At 39.7% G+C, this 24,727-nt stretch overlaps 1 protein-coding gene across 1 annotated transcript in view; it reads left to right on the top strand.

The window, feature by feature from the left end:
• commd10 (COMM domain containing 10) overlaps positions 1–24,427 on the top strand; it is a 65,410-nt gene extending 40,983 nt beyond the window's left edge. Inside the window, exons 6-7 of the mRNA XM_008418241.3 lie at positions 23,670–23,729; positions 23,984–24,427. Of these exons, the coding sequence (XP_008416463.1) occupies positions 23,670–23,729; positions 23,984–24,022 (99 nt within the window). The 3' untranslated portion in view covers positions 24,023–24,427. The remainder of the gene's footprint in view (positions 1–23,669; positions 23,730–23,983) is intronic.
• Positions 24,428–24,727: the final 300 nt, after the last annotated feature.

The following is a 24,727-nucleotide window of genomic DNA, read 5'->3' as shown; positions in this document are numbered from 1 at the left end:
ATTACAAAGGTTTTTTTTTTTTCCTCACCTTGACTTCACACTTTGGGACTTCATTAAAATATTTGAACTTTTGCTCAAAAACACCTTACCAACCAATTAAAGAATTGAAATTTGCATTTAATTTTGTCATTTCCATTTTGTATAGAACAATTATTTTTGTGCGTAGATTTAAAAAAAGTTAATATTTATTTTCTGCATTTTTATTTGAAAACTAATATCTCTAAAACAACAATATTATGTACTTTGCCAAAGTTTCCTATTCTGCATTGAGCAAACTTTGGACTGTGGTATCATTCTACATCTTGACTCACTGTGCGGTTCAATACCTTCAACAGCTTGTCCAATGTTAGGATTAGATTTAAACCACTAATAAGAAACTAGACTCTGGTTCAATTTATATTAGGAAAGAAATGAGCAGCTAATGTAGCTAATATTAACAAAGGTGGACCCGGACCGAAGCTGACAATTTAGCAGAAATAAGCTGCGTTTCCATTACAAATGTGTGTACAACTTTGTCAGTATTGGAAAAAAACCCACAATCTAACAGCTTCCATTTAATACGAAACACAATTTAATGTGACTTTCGCATTAAAATCACATGTGAATATCTTTGTTCATGCGATAAGTCATTAAAAAAAATTCCGCCATCCGGTTATTGATCATGTAACTCATGTTTTGGGGAACAAGTGCTTCCATTACAGTTTTGTGTAATAAACCAAAAAAAAAAACCCACCTCATTCTGGCTTTAAAACAATTTTAAATGCAACTTTTTTTAAATTGCCATGTTTCCATTAGTCAAATTAATTTTTTTAAATTACGCTACTATGTAGTCAATGGAAATGCAGCTGTAGTAAAAAACCTTAAAAACCAACCCCACTGACCCCAGTAGGTCACCAAATTAGTAAAAAGCAAAATCCCTGGACACTGAGCAGGGCTGCTGCTGAATACATTTGCTTGGTCAAGATTGTTTATAATCCTCACCACATGTTTGTTTGGACCATTAAAAAAAAAGGAAAAAAAAGAAAAATATCAACCACATGTTTTTTTTCATGCCATTAAAAGTTTCTAATTTTGACTTATAATTTTAATTTTGTTTTTCTAAGTGTGTGTTGAATTACCCTCTATGTATCAGTTTGTCCCTTATTAATACCATGAAGTTATTGTCGCGCTGTAATTGGTTTGATTTTTCTGATCGATACGAGGCAGAACCCAGCGGCTGACATTTTTGTATCCTGACATCCCTGGAACCTTCTCAGGCAGATGCCTATCTGGTCAAATGGTTTATTGAGTAGGAGAACATCAATAAGTGTCAGAGAACAGTCATAGCAGGGACTCAGACAAAGATAAAAGTCACATGGTCTTCCATATTCAATGTCCCTTTAAATGAAATTTCATACCGATATCATTCTTTTCTGAATGGAGTCCATCTTTATACTACTTATCTCCATCTTTGGTCTTTGCCTGCCTTTCAGACTGTGAAATGGAGAGCAGTAATTTCCTCTGCTTCTCTGTATGTTAATGAAGCGCTAATCTGTTTCTGAGCGAGAGCCTTAATGAGGGCGACGTGCTCCTCTCCCTCACAGCCGGCTTGCTCCTATTAGGCTGCCTTTATGGAAATGGCTCGGTACGGTGTGCCGTCCTGGGAGTGGACTCAAATGTATGCCTTATTTCCACTTTTGAAGCTTTCTTCTCCCTCCTTAAGAAGGCTGGGTGTTCCTCTGAGGGAGCGAGCTGCAGATAAACAAACATGGTAATGACGAGCACGGGGAGAGGCTCCGCTCACTTTGAGGCCTGGCCTTTTTCAGATGCTGGATGCTTAATAGGCCACTGAGGAGGGATCGTTGGAGATGGAGAGCTCGGTGTGAGCCAAATATCAGACTTCTCTCTTAGATATACCCCCAAGCCAGCTGCTTTATCGTTAATCAACATCATTGTGTTTATGGAGTCTTTTTTTTTTACCCCCCTCTGATGAATCTCCTGCTCATAATCCCTGGCCAAGTTAAAAATGAACACTCAAAACCTGAATTATGGGAGATTATTAATGTTATTTTCCACTAGATTATTGCATTCCATCAATTGTGTCATGTCCCCCCCTTATCCTAAACGCCTGCCGATGAGGATAATACTCCGCTGGATTTAAAGGAACACCCAAACCAGATTAAAAGTAGGAAAAAGATGCTGCTTGAAGCTGAACGCGTTTCAAAGACCTGTATCAAAGGATATTATAGCTTTATTCATTTAGGATGTATCTAGGCCAGCCCAACCCGTGCCACTCCCACAGACCACATATGAAGGGTGGTGTGGTGGGAGACTGTGAAATGGATTATTGTCTCTTCTTTACTTTAATCAAAAATTTAAATTTTCAGCTTTTGTCTTTGTCCTCCTTTCCCCCATTTAAGCTCCAATCTCTTGACTCCCCTTAAAAACCTCCTACGTGTTTCGTCTTTGTCTTCTTCTCCTATATTTGGAGTGTTTTACATCCAGCTTGTCGCTTTTGAGGCTTTTTGTTGAGCAACCGCTAAAAAGCATGTCGGTTGGAGATTGGCTCTTATCTGCACCAAGCAAAGACTTTCACCTTCTGCTGAAAGATGAGAATGAAATCATGTTAAGCTGGTGTTAAGCTGACATTTATATCTAAGGTGGATTCTTGTAAATGCAAAGCTTTTTGAGGAAGCTAAACCACATCAATGAGGACAATACATCTGTGGATACGTTAGCAGTGAAAGCACTTTTTTTTTTTTAATAGTTGAGGGAGTGAACTGAAGTTAAATGACACATAAGTGGGACATAACAACGTCGCAGTTATGTTTATTTATTATCTTGCTGTGTTCCTCACATTACACAAATTCACCACAGGGGCTTAACACTGAGGATTTATTTTCAGGTGATGAAAAGATGTCATAAACCTTCTGTCATTTTATGTCTCTAAAGGTGGGCTCGAGTTTAAAAGTCTGTCAGTTTTTTTCTAGCTAAGCACATCAATCAAATAGACGTGTGTTGGTTGGTTTGATGCAAGAAATATTTCCTGTTCCTCATCCTACATGAAGAGATTTAATCTGAAACTCTTAAAGCCTCCTTCATGTGTTTTCTCTGTACAGCTGTCACTCAAGTGTCTTGAAGTAGGCCTCAAACGGTGAATTTTGAAGTGATATTTTCGTGTCGGAGCACCCCATTAAAACGCTTCGCAAAGTAACCCTAACATATTTAAAGTCATTTGGGATGATTTTTTGATGTGAAACATTGAGATGTCTCGCTCTGGGTTTTAAAAATGAATCGAGTGCCCCAGATTCATCTATTTAAAAATTTACAGAGTGTTTTGTTTATGCCGTGGTATTTGTCAGTTCTTCTTGCTACTGTTGGCAGAGCTTTGGGCGACGTCGGCATACAAGTCGCTCTGGATTGGAAGTTTCATCAGTCAAAAAAATGCGTCATGAAGAGAAATAATAAACATATATATGTAGCACTGAACTTTCAAGTTGCATTTATTTAGAAATGATCAAACGTGAGGGGGACGTTGAAAATACTGATCATATGATCCGGTAACATGTTGTATTAAGATGCATGCTTTTTAACTCAAAAAATCTGTCAACCATGGCTAGGAAGTCTGCTGGCAGTTTCTGACACACCGATGTCGGCGCTCTAAATGAGTTTGGTTCACAGCAGCTCCACTTCGCTGGCGGAGAGAAACGGAAACGCATGTAGTGTAAATCCAGGATGATGGAGAGGCGATTTGTTGCATGAAGCAGCAACACAAAGAAGGCCTGCCTGCAAAGTCATTTTTATTCAGTTTTATTTGGTGACTTCAAGGCTGTGAAGATGCAACTCATGCCTCTCCCAGTTTACTTTCAGCCTGCGATTTACTTTCTTCAACCAAGGAGTAATGTTCAATCCTTGGTTCAGTATAAATTAATATCTAACACAACGGTCAATAAATGCATCATGAAGAAGGAAAAAAAGCTATATAAGCCAAATCTAACTATAGGTTGCAGGAACAGCCAAAATATATAAAAAAAGTGTGATTTATATTCAAGAAAACACGGTAAATAGAACCAATTTACATTAAACTCACTCCAGTCACTTTATAGGAAGAACAGGTCTATTTCATACGAAGTTATAAAGAATTCAGTCAATTCATCTAAAGCAGAATACATTCAGCTTCAGTTCATCAATTGATAAACGGCTACCTGTCAAAAGATGGCCAGTTAATTAAATTTAGTCGTTGACTTTGCAGCAATCTCTCATAGGCAAGCATGCAGTGACAGCGGAGCGGACCAACTCCATTTTGAGTGGAAGAAACCTCCAACACAACCAAGCTCAGCAAGAGCCTGGGGTACTTTCTAGGAGAAAAAAACAATACAAAGAGAAGAGTTACTGGCAGTAGTATATATGCCCATTTAGAAAAAAGACCGCTAAATACAGAAGTGGTAGGTCTGGATTACCTTTGATGGAGAAAACAAAATTCAACAGTGCAGTTAGTGGAAGCAGTATTCATTTGAGCGGCTGCACCTGGGAAAGACACAAATACAGAGCACTGAGGCAGGCATACTTTAAAGACAAACAAAGATATTATGTAATGCTAATGAGAGCAAAAACTCTTTCACTGAATTCATTTAGGGAAGGACATGACTAAACATAGATTCACTGAGTTAGGAGTACTTTGGTAAATAAACAGTAGACCAGATTAAGGAGAGAAATTGCTCCAACACTGGCTCTGACAATAGAGAAGAAACAGAAAATGCTAAATTAATGGCAGCAATAATTGCAAATATAAATAAATAAATGGAAAAAAAAAAACATCAGCGAGGAAAAGTTTTTAGTAACTTCTCACGCAGCCTGGGGCTTTAGCACGCAACTGCAGTGACAGCTCAGGAAAATCTAATCCACACTAACGATGAGCTTCATCAAACGGGTAAGTTTTAAGCCTCCTCATAAAATTAGGGAAAAAATACACAAGTCAGCCAATGTGAACTAATGTCAGATAATTAGGGAAAAACCTGTAAAGGTTCAAAGCCTTAATGATTAATCTGTGTCATATGTTTTTTGACGACAGAAGTACTTATTTATATGAGCCAGTGAAAAACATTCCCATCAATAGGGCAAGCTCTAACCCCTGACTTATTAGCTTAGATTTAAATGCTCATAGACCACAAGGAAATGAGCAACCACATCATATTGCAGCTTGCAAATGTACTGGAAAGCTGATCTGATGCACGCTCTCTTTTACTCAACACTGACCACAGCATGAAGAAAGGAGGATTGTGGAGCTGCCATATTTCTCCAGAGAATGGAGGAAAAGGACTCCCCTGTGGTTGAATGTAAGAAGTTAGGAGAGGGATTCAGATGGGAAGAAGAGGGATTTAAGACATTTGTCACACAAAGAGGGAAGGCACCGCACATGGGTTTAACCCCGCAAAATATGCCTGTGTGCATGCATGTATTTGCGCTGTGTTTTTAATTAAAGCCACGGCTGCGAAGCGGCAAGAGGCCTGACTGAAGGATGCGGTAGTGATGCGGTCGTCCCAGTCATCCTCAGTTGGCTCGCAGAGTAGCGCAGATGTCATGGCGCTGCCTCTGAAGCAACCCGAGTGTGCACCCCCTGCAAAATGCAAACCAGATTTATCTCAGACTTTGCAGCCGAGTATGACGGCACTGAACATGTTTACCGACTCCAGCGAAAACCCAGAGCCTCATCACTTGTTTATGAATGTCAGCTTGTGTTTGTTTTAGCGTCAACTCCACATTGCACTTTTATACCCACAAGTTACAGCTTTGGCTCACGTAGAGAAATTTTAATTGAATTCAGGGATGGCCGTTCCCTTCAGTGAAGTCACAAGACGCACACACACACACACACACACACACACACACACACACACACACACACACACACACACACACACACACACACACGTCTGTAAGTTTGTGTTAATCTTCAACGGCAAGATTTTTCAAATGCTCAACCTGGGGTTAGCTGGCAGCGTTGGTGTTCAAACATTAATTAACGTAAGAAAAATTTATGCTCCAATGCTTCAACAGTTGGAACTATTTGTAAGTATTACTTTATAAATGAGGACTGTTACAGTTGAGCCTCTGACGGTGACAGTCGCATTTTGTCACTCAACAAACAAAAACGTATATTTTATACTAATTTATTGTGATAAACAAGCAAACAAAATACATTAACTTTATTAACTTTGAGATGAGAAGATGTGAAAAACTTCAAAGATTGTGAATACGTTTGCAGTGCACTGTTAATGCACTCTGAAATATCTAAATAAAACAGCAGTTAATATTTAACTGAACTGCTGTGAAGTTAATATATTTTATCGTCTCTCTGCTGTTTCCCTTCCAGCACAGCTCTGCAGATCCTGAAAAAAAAAATTGCCCATGTTTAAGATTACTGCCATGCTTGATGAAATAAAAAGCCCTGAAATATTTTATTAGGGGCACTAAGTGGCAATAAAATGTTTATTTCTGTTGCATATCAAGTTTGTCATGTCCTTGATTTTATAGCCCAACCACTAAAATGCCTCAAAGAAAGAAAACATATTTAAGTGGAACCATTAAAGTTGTCAAACAGTGTACGTACTGGACAAACCGTTAAAATATGTTTTATTCCTGCTAAAGAATGAGTTTACCATGCTCAGAAGTTAATCTTTTAAGGCTTACAGAAATAGCACTTCAGATAATTGGTGGTTGAGAGAGGAAGTTACAGAGAATAACCAGAAAGCTAATCTGTCAATTGGTTTATTCTTCTTCACCGTGGGCCACAGAGGGGACAAAGCTTTGGCTCTGCAGGCCTCTGCTTCACCGAAACAGGACTGTACTGATGTGTGAATACATGTGTGTGTTGAGGCATGTCTGCATGGAGCCTGTTTGTATATCAGTGTCCATGCTTCAGTGTGTTCCTGTCATTCTGCTTCAGTGAGTCGCCCACTGGGTGCAGACAATCCCAGCCTTTGTGTTTGTGTCCTGCTCGGCTCTGCACTGTACTGAATGCACTTTGGGGAGTCAGGCGTGTGAAAATCCCACCCTTGCCCACCTAGAGGCTTTCTGCTCCGTTCATCTGTCTGTGGACATTGTAAAAAAGCGACGCTTGTGTGCATGTTTGAGTTTTTGTGAGTGCTGTTTGGGAGGCCGTGACAATCCGCAGCAAACAGCCGGTCTCGGCGTTGGACGCCACAGAGAGTTTCTTTATTAGTTTTTATTGCATTAATGGCCAAACCCAACGACTTGACAGATGACCCCAAGCAGAGGCGCCTCTCTCTCTCCCTCAGATTCAGAGTCGTTGCTTTTTGTCTCTTGCTCCTTTCTTTACCTTCTTTCATCAGGCTCTGATGTGAAAATGTCTTCATATTTTTCTCATCGCCAACAATTTGACATGTCACAGCCTGAGATGAGCAGATGTAATGAATAACATGAATATTCGCCTCATCAAACACAGCCAGCTCTTTTCTCCTGATCTTTGTTGCTCTCTAATGATGTAGAACAGGCAGATTAAACGGTTCTGTAGAAATAATAAACACATTTATCCCTTGTTTGTATGTAGTACTGAAGCATATTGATTTTTTACTGTGTGTATGATTATGTCTTTCTGCTTGTTTGTACCAGTTAACCTTTGAATTTAAAGCTGATAACTTCAAACAATCTAAACTAACTGTGTTTAGTGTATGTTTCCTATTGCAGGCGCATTTGTAGCTGTGCATTTTCTTGATATTGTGAAATATTTCCATTAATGCCACTGGTAAGCCTTAGACAAAATCAAAGGGGTCATAATGTGGTGTGCAGCTTGCAGCTTCCTTCTGTTTTTCCCAGCTCATCTGCTCAGTGAACCAGTCCTCTTGTTGTTAATTAATTAGCTGCTGTTAATTGATTAAGTGGGCTGTGTAAACATCTGTCCAGTTTTCTTTATGTTGTAATGTTGTTCAGCTTTACATATCTTGCATATCTGTAGACTTGAACACTCTGCTGTATGAATGTGGCACGTTGTTTGCATAGCTCCACCTCATTCACCCCCCTGGCTTAAAAAAAGACATTTGTCTGATCATCAACCACAGATTCGTTGTTCAGTATTCCTGGATTCACCTTCTCAGATATTTCCGTGCAACATGTCTGTTCATGGATGTTCTCCAAAGCAACAGGTTTGAAAGAAACTGCCGCGTGGAGATCTGAAATACCTGTAGATGTAATGCTATTTGCCATGCTATTGGTTGGTGTTTCCAATGCAGCTAAAGCAGGAACTGCATTTATTTTCTTTGGTGCCAATTGGCTGAATCTCCAAGAGCAGAAATGAGGACGACTAAAGCTGTTAGCTTTAATATGAGATGTTTTCCACTGTGCATGTTATGCATACAGAACTGTTAAAAATAGGTGGGTATAACTTCAAATACTCCCTGGTGGTTGTGGTCCCTAACTGGGGTCCTCTGTAGAATAGAAATTAACCCAACTTTAAGCTTACAAACTATAGTTTGTAAGATTAAAGCAGGCTCACTAAGGAGATAGCCCAACTAATTAATCATCTATTATTGGCTTATTACACTGTGTTACTGTAAAAGACCAGAACAGCAAAGAAACAAACTAGATTTCTACAGAAATCCACTCAGTTTTATGTTTTTGCTTGAAAAAAATCTACGTCATAGATAATAACTCAAAATTGTATCATATTTTATCAACAGGAGGTTTTTTTGTTGCTTTTGTTTTTCCAGAATAAAGATAATTTCCCATATAAATGACCTTTTCAGTCTAAAGAGCCAGGTTACTACAAATAAGGGAGCAGTTTTTGAGTTCCTTCAGCTACTTTTTTTAACAGCTTTAAGTGAAATCTTGTAACTGGAAGTAATGGGAACTTCATCCAAATCCCAACAGCTTCTTTGGACATTTCTCTACCTTCACCCATCCAGTGGCCAAATGCTATAGTTACTGCTGATTAGCCTTTGTCTGCCAGAGACTGCATACCATTCAGACACTCTTGGCTTACATGAAGACATTAGTATTCCCAGATGTGAAGGGATGTTTATAAAAGACTAAACATAGATAAAGAAACCAACTGGAATAATGTTTGTTCCAGATTTTATATCCGACCCTAAAACAGGATTATTTTTTTTGTCCATTAGCATCTTCCTGTTTTTTTCAGTCTGCTCCCTGTGATTCAGATGGATTCCTCAGATGGCGCTCGTCTTCATCGTCAACAAACCCCTCATGTTTATGCCATTGCTGCACCATAGCATGCAAAGACTCAAGAGACGGGATGTGGGAACAGTGCGTTCAGGGTGGAAGCCTAGTCATGTCCCATTGTGTCCAACCGCAACACAGGATGTGGCGGATTCTAGTTTGGATTTACAATACATGTAGTCAAGAAAATAATGAGCCACACACACATTTTAACTAGAGAGACAGGACACAGATGACCTCATGCAAAACCAAAAGGCAAAATATCAGCCGTCCTACTCGGTCCACCGCTGAGGATGTTATTTGTTTAGCCACAGGGGCGTCCTCCTGCTGCTCGGGGTAAATGTCAAGCTTTGCGATTACAGAATGAGAGTTTGCTGCACAATTCGACCGTGTGGGGTCCCCACAAAGCTTTAATGACATGAATAAAAGTGCTGCATGTTTATTCCACAAGTTGTTGATGTCTTTTATTCATTGTCTTCTCCTTTTCTGACAGCATCCATTTAACACTGCAGGCAGTGTCCCAATTTGTTTCCTTTTTCAGAGGCTGAAACTCTTGTGAGAATTACTTAAATCCCCCCTCCTCTCTGTCCGTGTATCTCTCTCCCTCTCTCTCTCTCTCTCTCTCTCTTTTTGCTGTGCGTCTCTTCACCTGTCTGCCGTCTCAATTTTTGGTGTTTGTGTTTGCGGCCTTGCCTCTCGCGGCGTGCAGACGCGTGCCTTGTTCTGCCTCTAATTGGTTCTCTGTATTCATGAGGGGCTGCAGAGAGAAGCAGAGGAAAGGGCGAGGAGCAGAAAGCCGACTCTTAATAAACGTCAGTCCACAGCCGAGACGCGGGTGGACAGCTCACTGATGGGCTGCTTATAACAAGCCATCGGTTAATGCAAAAGGGGAGATGGGAGTTGAGGGGATGTTGCAGAGTCGCAGAAAAAGAGAAAGGATGGTGGAGAGACAGAGACTGGACCAGGACTGGTCGGGGACCTGCGATGAAGCTCCTGCAGCAGGAAGTAGTTGTGAAACGATGCGTGCAGCAGGAGGGGAGGGGAGGGGGGCAGTCCCACACAAGCTGAGTTTAAGTGGTGAACTCTGCAAGCTTGTGATTTATGATTGTCGGTGTAGTCTTATTATTTGTGTTGCTGCATCTGAACCCCTGCATGGGAGAAGCACTGATTTTTAGCTGTTTATTCTGGTGTGTTGTCACATATCCATCCCGTCAGGCCATGAAAGCTCTTCCTCCTCCTCCTCCTCTCCTTTGCTCCTGTCTCCACACAAAAACAAAACACAAGCTGCAGATTTATTGTTTTGCCCACCTTGTTTTTGCTTTTGATTGTTGTCAACGTCCCCGCTGTCTCCTCTGATGAAGCAGCATGCGATCCGCTCCTCTCCGTTTCTGCTTCCTCCCCGTTGTTCTCCGAGTTCACATCGAGCGAAAGCTTCATCAGAGGAACATTTGAGAAGAAAGGGGATGAATCAGACCCACTGATGGAATATTCCGGGCCGACAAATGCCAGGTGTCGTCTCAGGGCCGCTGAAATTGATCCGTCTGAGTGACACGCATGGTGTGCTCCTAATGTTTCCGACTGATGCAAAAGGGATTTTTCTCTCATCTGCACTTGTAGGCCGTAAAGACCTCTTCTTTTTTGGTTTCTTTGCACCCGTTTTTCTGCACACTTGTCTCCATATGCTCGTTTCTATCTTAAACACCAGAGCTGATTGACAGCTTCTTGTGTTTGGCTTTGACAGCCTTTATTTGCTGCAGACAGCGGGCTTTGACTGAATGGCTGACGTTTTGAGGTTTCATGTCTGTCAGCGTGCGATGGCTGCAAGGCGGCGTTGTGGAGTGGATACCAAACACACGGTGCAACCCATCACCCCCCTAACACCACCAACCCATTCAGCGTCCGCGCACAATGATTATTTAGGTTTTTGTATGGTTCTGCTCTAACAGGGTCATGGGAAGATTAAACATGGGTCATTTTTGAAGCGCTCATTCTGTTGCATTGTTGTTTAGTTCTGTTTCAGCATCAGACAAGTAAGAGTACAGTACAGTTTTAGTTCAAATAAAAGAGACTCACAGTGGAAACTTATTCTGACCTTTTATTCTCTTCTTTTAGGGGGAAATGATCATTATGACCAGTATTTTTGGTAAAAAAAAACAAAATAAAACTGGCTTTGGAAAGACATTACACTTACAGCAGCTTGTAAAGTATTCATTCATTTTTAATCTTTTCAAATTATATTTCAAAGTTTGAACTGCAAACTTTAATGTGTTTTATCAGGATTTTATGTGACAGACTAACACAGAGATGTGCATAATCATGAAGCGGGAGGATGATGGTGCTCAGTTTTCAAAAGGTTTAACAAATAAAAAATCTTGAAAGTGTGTCATGAATCTTCTCAGAGCAATAATAAGTCCACTTGTGTTTTCTGTGGAGGCCTCAGAAGGTTGTTGGAGGACATTAGTGAACCAAAAGCATCATGAAGATCAAGGAACTGCACTAATGGGTTAGGAGAAGCTTTAAGCAGATGAGATTAAGTATGAAACAGTATCCTGAGCTTTGAACGTCTCACACAGTGCCGTTTAATCCATCGACTGAAAATGGAAACAGCAAAAACGTACCAAGACAAAGAGAGCAAAGAAGACTAGGGTGACTCTGGGGGAGCTGCACATGACCTGAGCTCAGGAGAGGGAATGCATTAACATAACAACTAATTGATTTTAAATTTCAAATTTATTCTTTTAAAACAGGGACAGTGCATATTAATAGACAAATGCAAAGTATCTGTAAATATGCCAGATTATAACCGAGGGCTAGTTTCCAGCTGCTTGTCCCTCGGTTGGAAACACACATGAATAAGACCCTACATGTGACAAAGTCCCTCTGAAAATATATACAAAAAATTATGTGAAAAAATAAAGCATAAGACGAAACGCAACCGACACAATGACAGAAGCGGTTTAATTAAAATTTCCAGTTCAAAACAAACACTGCATATCACCTCAAACCCACAATGAAATCCAGCAGCGTTTTTCTGCGAGGACAGGGAAGTTGGGTTTCACTGGATGATTGATGAAAACTTGTTGAAAGCAACAAAAGACTTAAAACTTGAATGAAGGACAACAAGTTGAAACACACATCTAAAATAATGAAATGGTATAGCTCAAAGTGTGGCTTAATCAAAACCCAGACCTAAATTTGACGGTAACTTTAATCTTCACTTTAGTTCGCAGACATTTTGAAAGAAAACTGGACAAATATTAGATTTTTAGATGTAGAAAGCGACCCTGCAAGTATTAACAGGTGTAGACGATGAATGGATGGAGAAGCATAATTTCACAAAGCTTAAAGCACCATTCAATAATTTACTCAGCACCAGATTTCTAATTAAAAATCTACAGAAGCTGCATTTTCTCCACCGCTTGGAGATGGTACCATCTCGGAAAAGTCACTTTCTTGTTGGAGGCTTTTAGACACAAGGTGACAAATGCATCTCTGCTCCCTAAGACCCAGTTTCTCTCATGGCTTTTACTAAGCCGCAACAATTTGTTGCTGAATCGAGCAAATTGCCTCAACAGCTCAGGGACTTTGCACTTACTTTGCTGAACATCGACTGAATTGACCCTGCCAGACATAAAAGCTAGGATGGATAAAAAAGAAATGCTGACAGAAGTTTGACTTTGCTCTGAAACCTGTTGAAGTCGGTCATTTCTCAGAAAAAAAAAAGGTTCCTATCCTGGTAGGCTACTAGATGCTTTAAAACAAGGCGTCTTCTTGTGTGTGATTAATATGTTTAGTTTTGCTCTACATTGGGGAGAAAGTCCTGTTTAATATTTTAAAATGTTCTCTGCTTCACTCTGATCTCCTCAGTTTACTCCCTGAACAGTCCGTGATGTGTCTGGGAGGCATTAAAAACTCACCAAAACTAGACTGGAAAACTGCTTAAGTGGGTGGAAAACACTCTGGGAACTGAGAAAACAATCCAAATTCAAACTCTGTTCAGCCCTTCTGGAGCTTTAAGCCCTCTAACAAAATGTTGATCAGGGTTTTCAAGCAGCAGAATACAGCAGAGACGTATTACACCTGAATATTAGTCGTAGTTTTTAAATCAACAGTTTGCAACAAAGCTTAAACATTTTGACATTTTGAGGTTTTTGTGAAGCAGGTTACAGATTCAAAAATGATTGGGGGTTGAGATTAATACTTCAATAAAAGAAAAGTAAGATTAAACATTACCTTCAAGGCAAAATCATTCGAAACAATATATTTAATGACCCTAACATTTGCTTCTGAGGTGAAACTTTGCATCTTTATGAGGGGAATCCTTTTAAGACGTATTGAAAGTACTCAATATTTTATGCAGTAACCCATTTTGACACAGAAGAGTTAGTTAGACTCTGAGCTTCTTTAAACCATATTACTAATAGTAGTGTTGAGAAAAACCTGCTCTAAAGTCGGCATGAAATTTAAAAGAAGTCGGGAAAAAACATAATGTTTCCACATGATTGTCAAACACGGGTTTGATGCTCAAGTGGGCGAAACTTCCCTGGAAAAGTTGACACAAGCCAAATCAGTCTTGCAGATTGTGGTAAATACACGCAGCCAGCAGATGCAAACGAGCCGCACCTGTTCTTGCATGAAGCCGCAAACGCAGCGAGCGAAGAAGTGATCAAACAAAACAGAACAAAACGCTCCTCTAAAGTTTAGCGGCAGCAATCGACCGTCTCAGGGAGGCAGCATGTTTTCATTCCTGACTGAATGATGTTGATGTTTTAATGCACTGCAGCTGAACAGATGATGTAATGTTTCACACCATTAACCGATTCACCCGAAAATAAGAAAGCATTGACTAATCTTTAATTATATCAGATTGTAAGCTTTATGTGTTGTCAATAAAGATGCACTGTCTAATTTGTTATTTATAATCACAATAAAAGACACTTTTGCTTTCCTGACCTTGGATTAAATCCTGTTTTTCCTAATTGAAACATTTAATAAGGTTTCTGTCCAGGGCGAGAGTTTAATTTCCTCAATGCACCGCTGGCTGTGATTTACATAAACCTTTAAAAATGGGTCAATTTCCTTCTGAATGTAGCAAAGAGACAATTTCACTCTTACAGATTGCTTCTGATCTTGCTCTTTTATACTTCAACATTTTAGATCATTAAACAAATTTAAATATCAAACTACAATAACCTGATAGACATTTATTACTCCTGATCTTTATGAAAAGCTGAATTTTACAGTCCTGTCCTGATTATTGTCAAACTTGTAAAAAAAAAAAAAAAAATCACTTGAAAAGAACCAGTCTTACTATCATGTCCTGATCAAAAGAAACAAAGAGCAAATCACATCATGAGTTTGGAAAGCTTAAAGTTGTTTTCAGCTCTTTCAGGCTCCAGTGAACCACAGTGAGTCTTTATCCACAAATGGAGAAATCATTGATTAGTGGTGAGTCTTTCTAGGAAAAGCCGTTCTACCAGAATAACTCAAGAGCTTATTAACGATGTATCTAAATAAAGGTTTTAGAGTGGCCTAGTCAAAGCCCTTGATCATGGTTGTTTCTCCCAAGGAGAGTAACTGATATGTCAGATATTAAAATTTGATTTATGATCTTAAATGTTTAAGATAATACATTTCAAGCCTTGGAATACTTTAGTTTAACACATAGAACTAATAAAGAAGTTGATTTTTCCTTGTGTGTCTTTTAAGAAATGGACATGATGTGCAAACTTTAATTTGTTCTTTTGCAGCATTTGCAGCGAACTTTCCTAAATTTGTCCTTAGGTGATGCACAATAGTTTCTTCAGGCTTCTTAAAAACTGTCTTCCATTCATAAGTGACCACTTACTCCCAAATTATTCACAGTATGAATTGAGAGAATCTAATTTAAACATAACCATCCTGTGCTGTCTGTGTAAGCTTGTAATTACCCGTCTGCTAACTGGCTGCAGGAACACCTCACCGCACACCTGAGTTTGATGAATGCCGTGACTAATAGAGGATGACATGTTGAAATTTTTGAGGGTCAGTAGTCAGCCTATTGCAATTACCTTATTATGCCAGCCCCTCCTTGTTCAATAAATGTAGTTAGAGAACAGATTAGATTTGTAATATATTAAATTTTGTTAGATTAGTGTGCCATAATGAGTAGAGGACTGTTATTAAACACACTGTGATGCTTGAGCCCGTTTGTTATTTGTACATGTTTCTAGTTTCTCTGAGTTCTTCCTCCAACTAAGCAAACTTACAAGCGGAAAGGAAACATAAGAGTAAACATCTCACCTGTAACTCTAAAGCAAACAATAGAGATCTGAATCGAGATGTGAAAACATTGTTTTTTCAGCGCACCAGCTTCTGTTTGTCTCCTCCAGTGACTGACAGCTTTGCAACGAGGCAAATGTGTTCTACTGCAGATGCATGTTGAAGCACAACATCAGCTTTACTACACGGTCAGAAAATGTCTAAAATTAAATTTGAGCTTTGTTGTTGTTTTTGTTTTTTTTCTGATCTGGATATGTACAAATTTTTGTATCTCTAGAAATTTTTCCCGATCATTTTTTGTAAAAGTTGTCCGCCCTTCACTCGTTTCCCTTTCTGCCATCTTTCCTTCCTCCTTTCCTTCCACATTCCCTCCCTCCCTTTGTTGGCTCCTTCTTTCTTCCTTCCTTTTTCTCTCCCTCCTTTCCTCCTTTCCTTCCTTGCCTCATTGTTTCCTAAGCCTCCCTTTCATTTCCCCTTCCTCGCTTCCCGTCCAGAGCTATTTCATAACATTTCACACAGTTGCAACTTTCTGGAAAAAAAACTCTACCCTGTGCCCTTCATGCCTTCCTGGCCAAAGACAAACATGTCCCCGTTCGGTGACTCCCATTGATCATCCCTTCAGTTAGACTCCAGAATGAGGCGGTGACAGCCGGCGAAGTTTCTGAGGAGGCTGGCATGGCACGGGGAGAGGAGAGAGGACAGGCAGGGACAGGTTGGCAGACAGCTGAGTTTTAGAAGCTAACTGACAGGCAGGCGTGCACAAAGCAGTTGTTGTTGTTGTTAGATGACTGAACGCAGAACGACAGAAAAGTAGTCAAGCATGCAGACGCGTTGTTATCACTCATCAGGTTTTTGTGTACCCATGGCAACAAAACAATGTAATAAAAACAATTGCAGTTAGCTTTGATTGATGACTGTCTGGAGCCCGAGGGAGGCAAAGTAAATACAAAGAAGTGTGTGTCTGTGTGCCAATTACAGTAAGAGAACCAGAAAAGGGAAGGGAGCGCTTGCATGTGTGTGTGTGTGCGTGTGTGCGTGTGCGTGTGTGTGTGTGTGTGTGTGTGTGTGTGTGTGTGTGTGTGTGTGTGTGTGTGTGTGTGTGTGTGTGTGTGTGTGTGTGTGTGTGTGTGTGTGTGTGTGAGAGTGTCTTGACGCAGAGAGTTTCAGGAATAAAGATTTGCCAAACTCCAGCAGCCTTACCCTCATGTGTCTTCCACCTCTTTTTTTTCTTTTTTTTTTTGTTTGTTTATGCCAGACAAAGGTTGAAGTCCAGGTAATGAGTGCAGTTGGACAAACTGTTACAAATTTTAAAGTCACAGAGGAAACTTGCCAAAACATGTCATGCATGTTATTTTCTGTCTCTCAGGAGAATTTCAGCTGGTGATGGAGTTGTTCTTGTGTTGGATGTTTCTATGCTCTTCACGAGTCACATTTAAAGGACAGATTATTGAATGTAAATGCTGACACTTGTAAACGGTGCTGCTGTCTTGCCAGGTCCCTCTTGACAAAGAGATTGCAGATCTGCTTAAATAAATGTTATTATTATTGATGCTGTTTTGTTGATTTTACTTTGCCATGTTTGTTTAGCAGAACTGCTGCAAGGATGAAATACAAAAACATGCTGGGTACATATTAGGAAACAACTGAACAGGTGTACCTAATAAAGTGGTCAGTTATTTTGTTGGTAGTATGTGAAGCATACAGTACAATAATATATGTTTTCTTTTACTTTGGGAACTAAAAAAATGTCCAAACTCTGTTTTTCACACATTTAGCCTTAAATCAGCACTACAAGGTTTTACAAATTCACAGAATAAAAAATGTAAAAAAAAAAAGAAATAGAGTATGAAAAACACATGCACAGTAAAAATGTTAAAAATCAAACTGCTGCCATATTTGCAATTGATAGGCAAGACAGTGTAAACAATAGCCCTTATATTTTGACTGGCCAGACCTGCTCCTTGGTAGAAAAAAACCCTAAACTTTCCTCATATTATTACTCACACTGCTCTGTTTTTCAAGGTGTAAAAATATTGAGATGTTGAATCAAGTGTTAAGGCTCATAGACAAAGGTGTTTCCCCAAAGGGAGCCGACCCAGCCACCACTGCAGGGTTCTGTTTTTCTTTCCTACCTGTAATGGTTTTGATGCAGCTCAGTGCTCCAGCAAACACATGCTGGCAGAGTCAGCAGGATAAGTATTTTGTGAGGGTAATCATGTAGCATAAATCTACTTCATGCCCTCAGGTTGCTCCATGTTCAGAAACGCTGCTGTGCATTAAACTAGACTGTGGTTACATTTCCTAAACTTTGACTGCTGTAAAGACTGAAGGGTTTCTAAGTCAAAGCTTCGGTGAGCTAAACAAATATTTAATGCAACAATCGTCAAAATCATTGACCTGTAAGTCATATCATATTGTAGTCTACCTGAATCATGAAGGTACAATTAGGAATCAAGTCTAAAATGTGACTGGACGAAATGGCTGTACAACTTTTTATGATGTGAGTGTTTAATACCAGTCGATGCTGATAATTGTTTTTTTTTTTTTTGTTTTTTTTTGCTTTAAATATCTGAATTATTGGGTAGCTGGTGACACGACCTTTCCTGTTTCATCCTCAGTTTCCTCTGGAGGTGTTGGACTAATTTTCTTATTTCACTCTATGCTGCTTTTTTTATGTACTTATGTTTCACAGTGGTGAAACTTGAAACTGCTGCTGCGCAGGTTACTCCACAGATCATTGCTAGGTAACCAAAGAGTTAGTGAGTTGCTAGGTAACCAAAGAGTGAGTGAGTTAGTTGATGGCTTGAACCCATGTGTCTCTATGTCTCCCTGTGAGCTGCCCAGGTGTACTCTGGCTCTTGCCTAATGACTGCTGGAGGTAGGCACCAGCCAACCCGAAATCCTGCAAGGAGACAATGGATGGATGGAAAAATAAAAAAAATTAAGTTTGAAACCTTACGAAATCCTTTTACACTGTGCCCCAACCACTAATACCTACTGTTCATGAAGGCTATAACAGATCCAAGAAAGAAGTTAAACCTGATTTAGTCACTCTACAGTTTTTATATATATTTATTTTAGAGTTGAACGTTAGCACCTGGCACACGCGTGTCTTCTCCAAGTTCTCCATAGTTTAATATTCTTCCTCTCCTCAACTTTTCCTGTTTTTTCTCTGTCATTGAGTAACTTTGCTTTGTCCTCTTTCACTTTTCCTCTCATCTTTCCTGTTCCTTCTTTGTGTTTTGTCAGCCTTGTCCTTGTCATCCTTCAGTCCCTAATCTTTTCTCCAGTCCCACTGCGATTTTGTACTTGTTTCAGACTGATATGAGAAATTCAGTTTCTTTAAAGTGCTTTGCCATGAGACATCACAGCTTTGACAAATGTTTTCAATCCCAGCTATGCTTTATTGTGCTGAGTCAAATAACTGATGAGGAGCATCTTTGTGCTTCCTCTCAGTCCCTTCTCACCACTTCCTTGTGGTAAATAACTGCCTCTGTAGTACATTTCACACCATGGCCTTATGAAAAGTGACAACAATAAGCACTCGATGGCATAAAAGCAACACTGTGTACTCTTTTGGTCACAATCTCCTTCCATTCTGTTCCCAAGAACTAAACCACTGAGCATCAGTTTGTTTCTCTTAGTAGCTACATATTTAGATATAGTATACAGATGATTTCTGAATTTTAAAGGTTTTCTTTCTGTTAATTATAATTATTTTTGACTTGCAGCTCATTGACACATTTAAGATTAGAATACTACATCAGACCAGTAAAAAAAAAGACATCTTAATGCAGGAACATAAAGTATTTTTAATACCCGCTTTATTGTCAAAAGTTGATTTCAAGCTGAGGAACGAGCCTCATCACAACACGTATTCTAACTCATTAGGTTACACCCTGGACATTCAGTCACATTGCCAACACCGAGAAACATTTTAACAATCTATTAGGCGGTTGAAGCATTTGGGCAAAGAGAATACAGAGGTGTCATAAGGAAAGCCGGGAAATCCCTTCTACAAAACAAGTAATCTCCCAAGAATCAGAGATGCCTCCTCCTAATATAACAACAATAATTATGCAGTCACTTGTTGCACCAAGTGACGGTCTAACGGCGTCAGTGTTTGGACAGATCGTCTGCCGTCATGTCAGGCAAACCTCTGGGTGAATCCTCCCAGAATGATAAAACTGTTCATCACATAATTATTGTTGAAGCTGACAGAAACATTTACATTTAGCTGAATTCATCACGTTGGCTGTCTCACTGTGAGATTACACTGACTAACATAATGACAGAGAATAAAGTCTGGGAAAAAGTTAAATGCATGACACGAGGTGGGTGTCATGTTGAATTGCTTTCTAGATATGTTGGGAATAACAGCATTTTTAAAAGCTGTCAGGTGTTTGCTGGAGAATGAAATGTAAATATTTACTTAGTTCCCCATTGCGGCTTTTGTCTGAGTTATGGACGCTACTTGCCTTCTTTTATGAGTTTATTTTCCCTTTGTTTGTCTCATATTGTTCATTTAGTTTGTAATCTCTTGCTTTTTGAATTCACTAAATTACATTCAAGTATATATGTTTACAGTTTCTCACTAAAATCATTGAGATTTCATGTGACAGACAAACTCAAAAAACCCTGAACATCAGGAGTCTGATGGGCTGTTGCTCAATCTCATTGAGAGTAGATCGAGAGCGTCTGTGAGCGGCCATTTTTATCTTTTCCTCCACAGATTGGTTTTAGATCTGGACTTTGACTGGGCCATACTAACACTGGAAATTATTTAAACTTTCTAATTTTATTTTCTTGCTTAAACATGAAACTCGTTCCTTGTCTTGAGTCACATTACCCAAACTCCCCTGTAGTTGTGCCCTGAATTTACCTTAATCGTGTACCTGCTGAATAAATGGCCTCCCCACAGCATGATGCTGCTACCGTCATATTTTGCTGGTACATCTGAAGTGCAGCCAAACTGGCGTGACCTTTTATGTTTTATCCACATTTTCCTGTTGAGCTGCTAAACTTTTTTTTCCTTCCACTCTACGTTGTTTTTATTATTAATAATATTTTTAAGCAGTTATGAGGCACAGTGGCGAAACCTGTGCCTCATCCAGTCTGTGATCCAGTCTGTGCTGTTGCACAAGTTACTCAACAACTTGTTGCTAGGTAACCAAGGAGCAAGTGAGTCTATGCCACCAACCGTGAGAATGAATACATTCCCCAGAATGCTGTGCGGTTGTGGATTGGAGTTTGGTGAAGTTATTGAACTTTCTGACGTATATTCTATTGATATTGATCACAAGTCTGTTGCAACACATATTGATTAAGTTATGCAAACTTTGTTATTGATTTATTGCCCACATGTATATCAGAGCAAAGATATTGAGCGTTTTCTCTTCACAAATAACCACCAGTTTTTGATGGTTTCTTGCACAAAAGCCTCTCATAATAAATTGAAGTTTCTGGTTCTAATGTAGCAAAAAATGCAAAACCTCAAAGGGAGTGCATAAAAAAAGACAGACTTTTAAGAATATTTCACTATCTCCATAAAATAATCATTGTTCATGATATTTGAGACCTTCCACTGAGACGTATGTACATGCATGAGTGTATTTACATGTTAATGTCAGTTTTATGAGGCTGGGATGATGAAGATGATGCATCCTATCCCCACTAGTGTTAGCCTAGATCTGTCAGAGGCTTGTTGGGTTACTGCCTGGTGAAATCCCAACCCTCAGGAACAACTTGACGGGCCCGACGCAATCATACATGCGCGCACAGACACACAAACATACATGAACACACTTTCGGTCTCAGCCACGAGATAACAGACAGGAGCTGTGATCCAGTCTGGCTTTTTTGTTTTTCACTTCCTTGTTGTTTAGTTTTGATCGACACATTTCTCAAGCAAACTGCACCTCCATTGGCCCCTGACTCACCCCTGTCAGACTGCGATGAAGACACTTCTGTTTGGCTGAAGTCTGTTTATTCCTCATTTATTTATTTCGTTCATCAGGGCCGGCGGTGGTTCTGTGGCCCAGGCCTTCCAGAAGCTCGTAACCAAAATAAACGATTATGCAGCGCCTGCTTTTTTTCATCGTCCTGATTGTGCTCGCCGCCGTGGAGATCAATAACAGGAGGCTGATGCGAGAGGAGATTAGTGCTGCTGGAAGCACCGGCTCTTCATCATTCGGATAATTTAACGGCGTTCACAATTTTCACTTCCTATCAAATAACTTGAAAACGGCAATCTTGTTTCCTCCGCAGCATTATTTATCACCTTAAGAAATGAGAGGCTGCATTGCAAATCACTCGTTTAGCTATATTAACACTTCAATATATTACTTTGTTTCCTGCTGGGCAGGATTTTAGCAGCGCTCCCTCCGTCGCAGCTGAATTCAAGCTTGCCCTACATTTAGCTTTGTGCTGCAGAGTGAGGGCTTCGACAGGAGATAACGGCTCTCGTTGCTCTCCTTTATGATCTTTTAATGTTGCTTCTAATTAATATCTCTGTCGTTAATTTGCTGTGACACATACCCTCTCCACCCACCCAACCAGCCAGCCAGTTAGCTCAAAGCCCCCCAAGCCTCCTTTAATCTCTAAGCACCAAACCGCAGGGAGGGGATCTGGAGATGAGTGTAAAATCAGCCGGCTCACATGTGGTTTGAAACATTTCTTTCTCTTTAAACTTGTATATTCGTCTTTTAGTTATTTCACCCAGTTGTACTAAAAGCACAGAGTGCACGAGTCTTCCCCTCTCATTCTGTGCCACCCTAAAATTAGTTTCGCATGCAGTCATTTTTCTGAACATCGAGTGCAGCAGATAAAGTATTTCGCCATTACACCTGCTCACGGGGGCGGCTTATTGTCCTGTCGTTGTATCTGATGGACTGATTATGATGATGATAATAGCAGTCCAGAGATGGCTGGTGGCTGTCTGCGGAGCCTCGCTTCCCTTTATATTTTAGAAGGCGTGCATTGTTATCAGAATGAAAAGAGGAAAAACGGGGGAATGAGATGAACCCGGCTATAAACACATAATGAGGGTCTGGCTTTTGATTTTAGTGTCTAGTTCTGGAGTTGAAACAACTTCTGAAGGTCCTTTTCTTAATTTGGATTCTTTTCACTCATTTTTCAGTCCTTGTGTTTGAATGTTGCAGTGTGGGCTCCAGTTTGTGCTTAACAAGTGGAAGATAAGGAACAAAAACAGATGAGATTGACCTCAAAAACTCTCTTCAACAGAAAAACGATATTTAAAAGACCAGTTTCTGAGAAATGGCAAAGACCTAATACAGGACCTGGACAATGCAGGTTTATGCCAACTTTTAGATTTTATATCACATTGAGAATTAATGTTTTGGATCCAAAATACTATTTTATGTCAAATAAATAAATAGAAGCATCTTGTAAGTGGGTTGTCTTAAAACAGTCCTATATATTCCATTCAAAACTCTTCTTTTCCCCTAAAGTCACATGTATGTGAAAACACAATACTGATGAATCTCTTCAGTTTAGAAGGAATTTTACATGTTAAAAGATTTATAGATCTCTTTGTTATCAACTCACAAAAAAGAAGCGCACAACTTTTGGATGTTGTGTGCCTGAGTTCCTAGCAGCTCACTTGGCTGAGAAATGTGCAAAAATGCCGTGTCGAGCTGAAAGTCACCCACTGTGAGGCTGAAACTGATGAATTTATGTGCAGAAATCACCAAGAGTCGAAGGGAATTCTGCAGATTATGAAAAATATTACAGTGCAGATGTGACTCTGGCATTGTGGTAGGAAGGCCAGTGCTCAATAAATTATACAAAGCCAATAAAGGAAAATTTAATATTCTATGGAATCTCTAGTCTGCAGTAGAGTAAATGTTCTGTTTAATGTAACAAATATGAATACTAATTTCATATTAGTATTCATACTAGGATATAAAGCTGAAAATGTGGCTAAAAAAATGCCTCGTTGCTTTAAAAGTGAGCCAGCAGAACTGAAGGTTAACGGACAGCCACTCCACCTTTAGTGTATTTTTAGACCTCCTGATGGATAACATTTGAAGTCGGTGCATGTTGTCCAGACCGTAGCAATAATTAATGAATGTTTTTATTGAAATCACAAGAAGCCACTGCAGCGGATCTAAGTCATCGCTCTTTCATATCTGCTCTCCGTTTCTCATTTGCTCAAACTTTGTTTCTTATTTGTCGGGCTCGTCCTCATTATTCCGTGTTTTTCTTTTTGTTCGCAGGTTCAGGAAAACATCTTTGTTGAGTTCAACCACCAGCAGCTCCTTGAGTTCTATGACAAGGTGTGTTTGTTTTGTTTCGAGTATGAGTGTGTGATATCGGTGTTCATGCTGGATATCTTCCCGATTGATTAGACGCTTGGCTTGACAAACATCCATCGCCCCCTCTGTCCGCTTCTGACTTTCATATATTTCTGTGTTTCTCTTTGTTTTCGTTAGTGAATTTCTCTTCCACATTTTTATGAAAGTTTACTAGTTTTTTTTAGTTTTTTTTTCCCCCCCGTGAAAACTCAAAATCTTCCTCTGTTTTGTTTCAGCTTGAAATCGTCCAAGGACAGCTGGATTCCCTGACTTGATGCCCGGTGCACAGCCACGCCCACACAAACAACATGTTGTTAGTGTTGATGTTGACAGCTGGGCCAGCTGTCAGAGGCCAAGCAGTTCCAGGTCTGCTCTGATTTATTAGAGAAAAATATGTCAAACATAAGAGAACAAACTTCTGTGTTGAAGTTTATTCCTATTCCAGTCTCTGCTCATTACTGAGAGCTCAGTGCTTATTTTTTTTTATTATTTTTTTATTATTGCTGTGTTTGGAAATTGAATTGTACTTAATCAGTTTTACTTAATTTTTTTTTCTACCGCATGTAGGGACTTGATGCTCAGTAGTTCTAAACATTTCCTCCAATGAGATCCCTCGAGAGTAAAAGTGCCATTACTCAGTTGTCTTAAAATTTGTATTAATAAAGTTGTTTCACTTTCAAGAGTGAGCTTCATTTGTTGCTGTTGTATTAAACTGTGAATTGGACATGAAGCCTACCCAGGCTGTTGTTTTTGTTCAGTGAAGGCTCATTATTCCTCATTAGGACCAACCTGGATGCTGCTCCAACAGATGGGAGGTGTGTGATGCACAGCAGACCTCCAGCTCATTTACGCACGTGTCTGTGCTCTGATAAATCCTCGATCTCGTTCACGGGCCTTCCCCAGTCTGTGGATGTGATAAGTCCTTCATATTTTCCACTTTAGATTCAAGCTTTAGAGGTCATCTGATTCCTTTCTGGAGA

Source organism: Poecilia reticulata, chromosome 9 (genome assembly GCF_904066995.2).
Source record: "Poecilia reticulata chromosome 9, P_reticulata-male-v2, whole genome shotgun sequence".
Classification (NCBI taxonomy): Eukaryota; Metazoa; Chordata; class Actinopteri; order Cyprinodontiformes; family Poeciliidae; genus Poecilia; species Poecilia reticulata.
The sequence above is the reverse complement of the archived record's forward strand: the minus strand, read 5'-3'. Positions and strand labels throughout refer to the sequence as shown.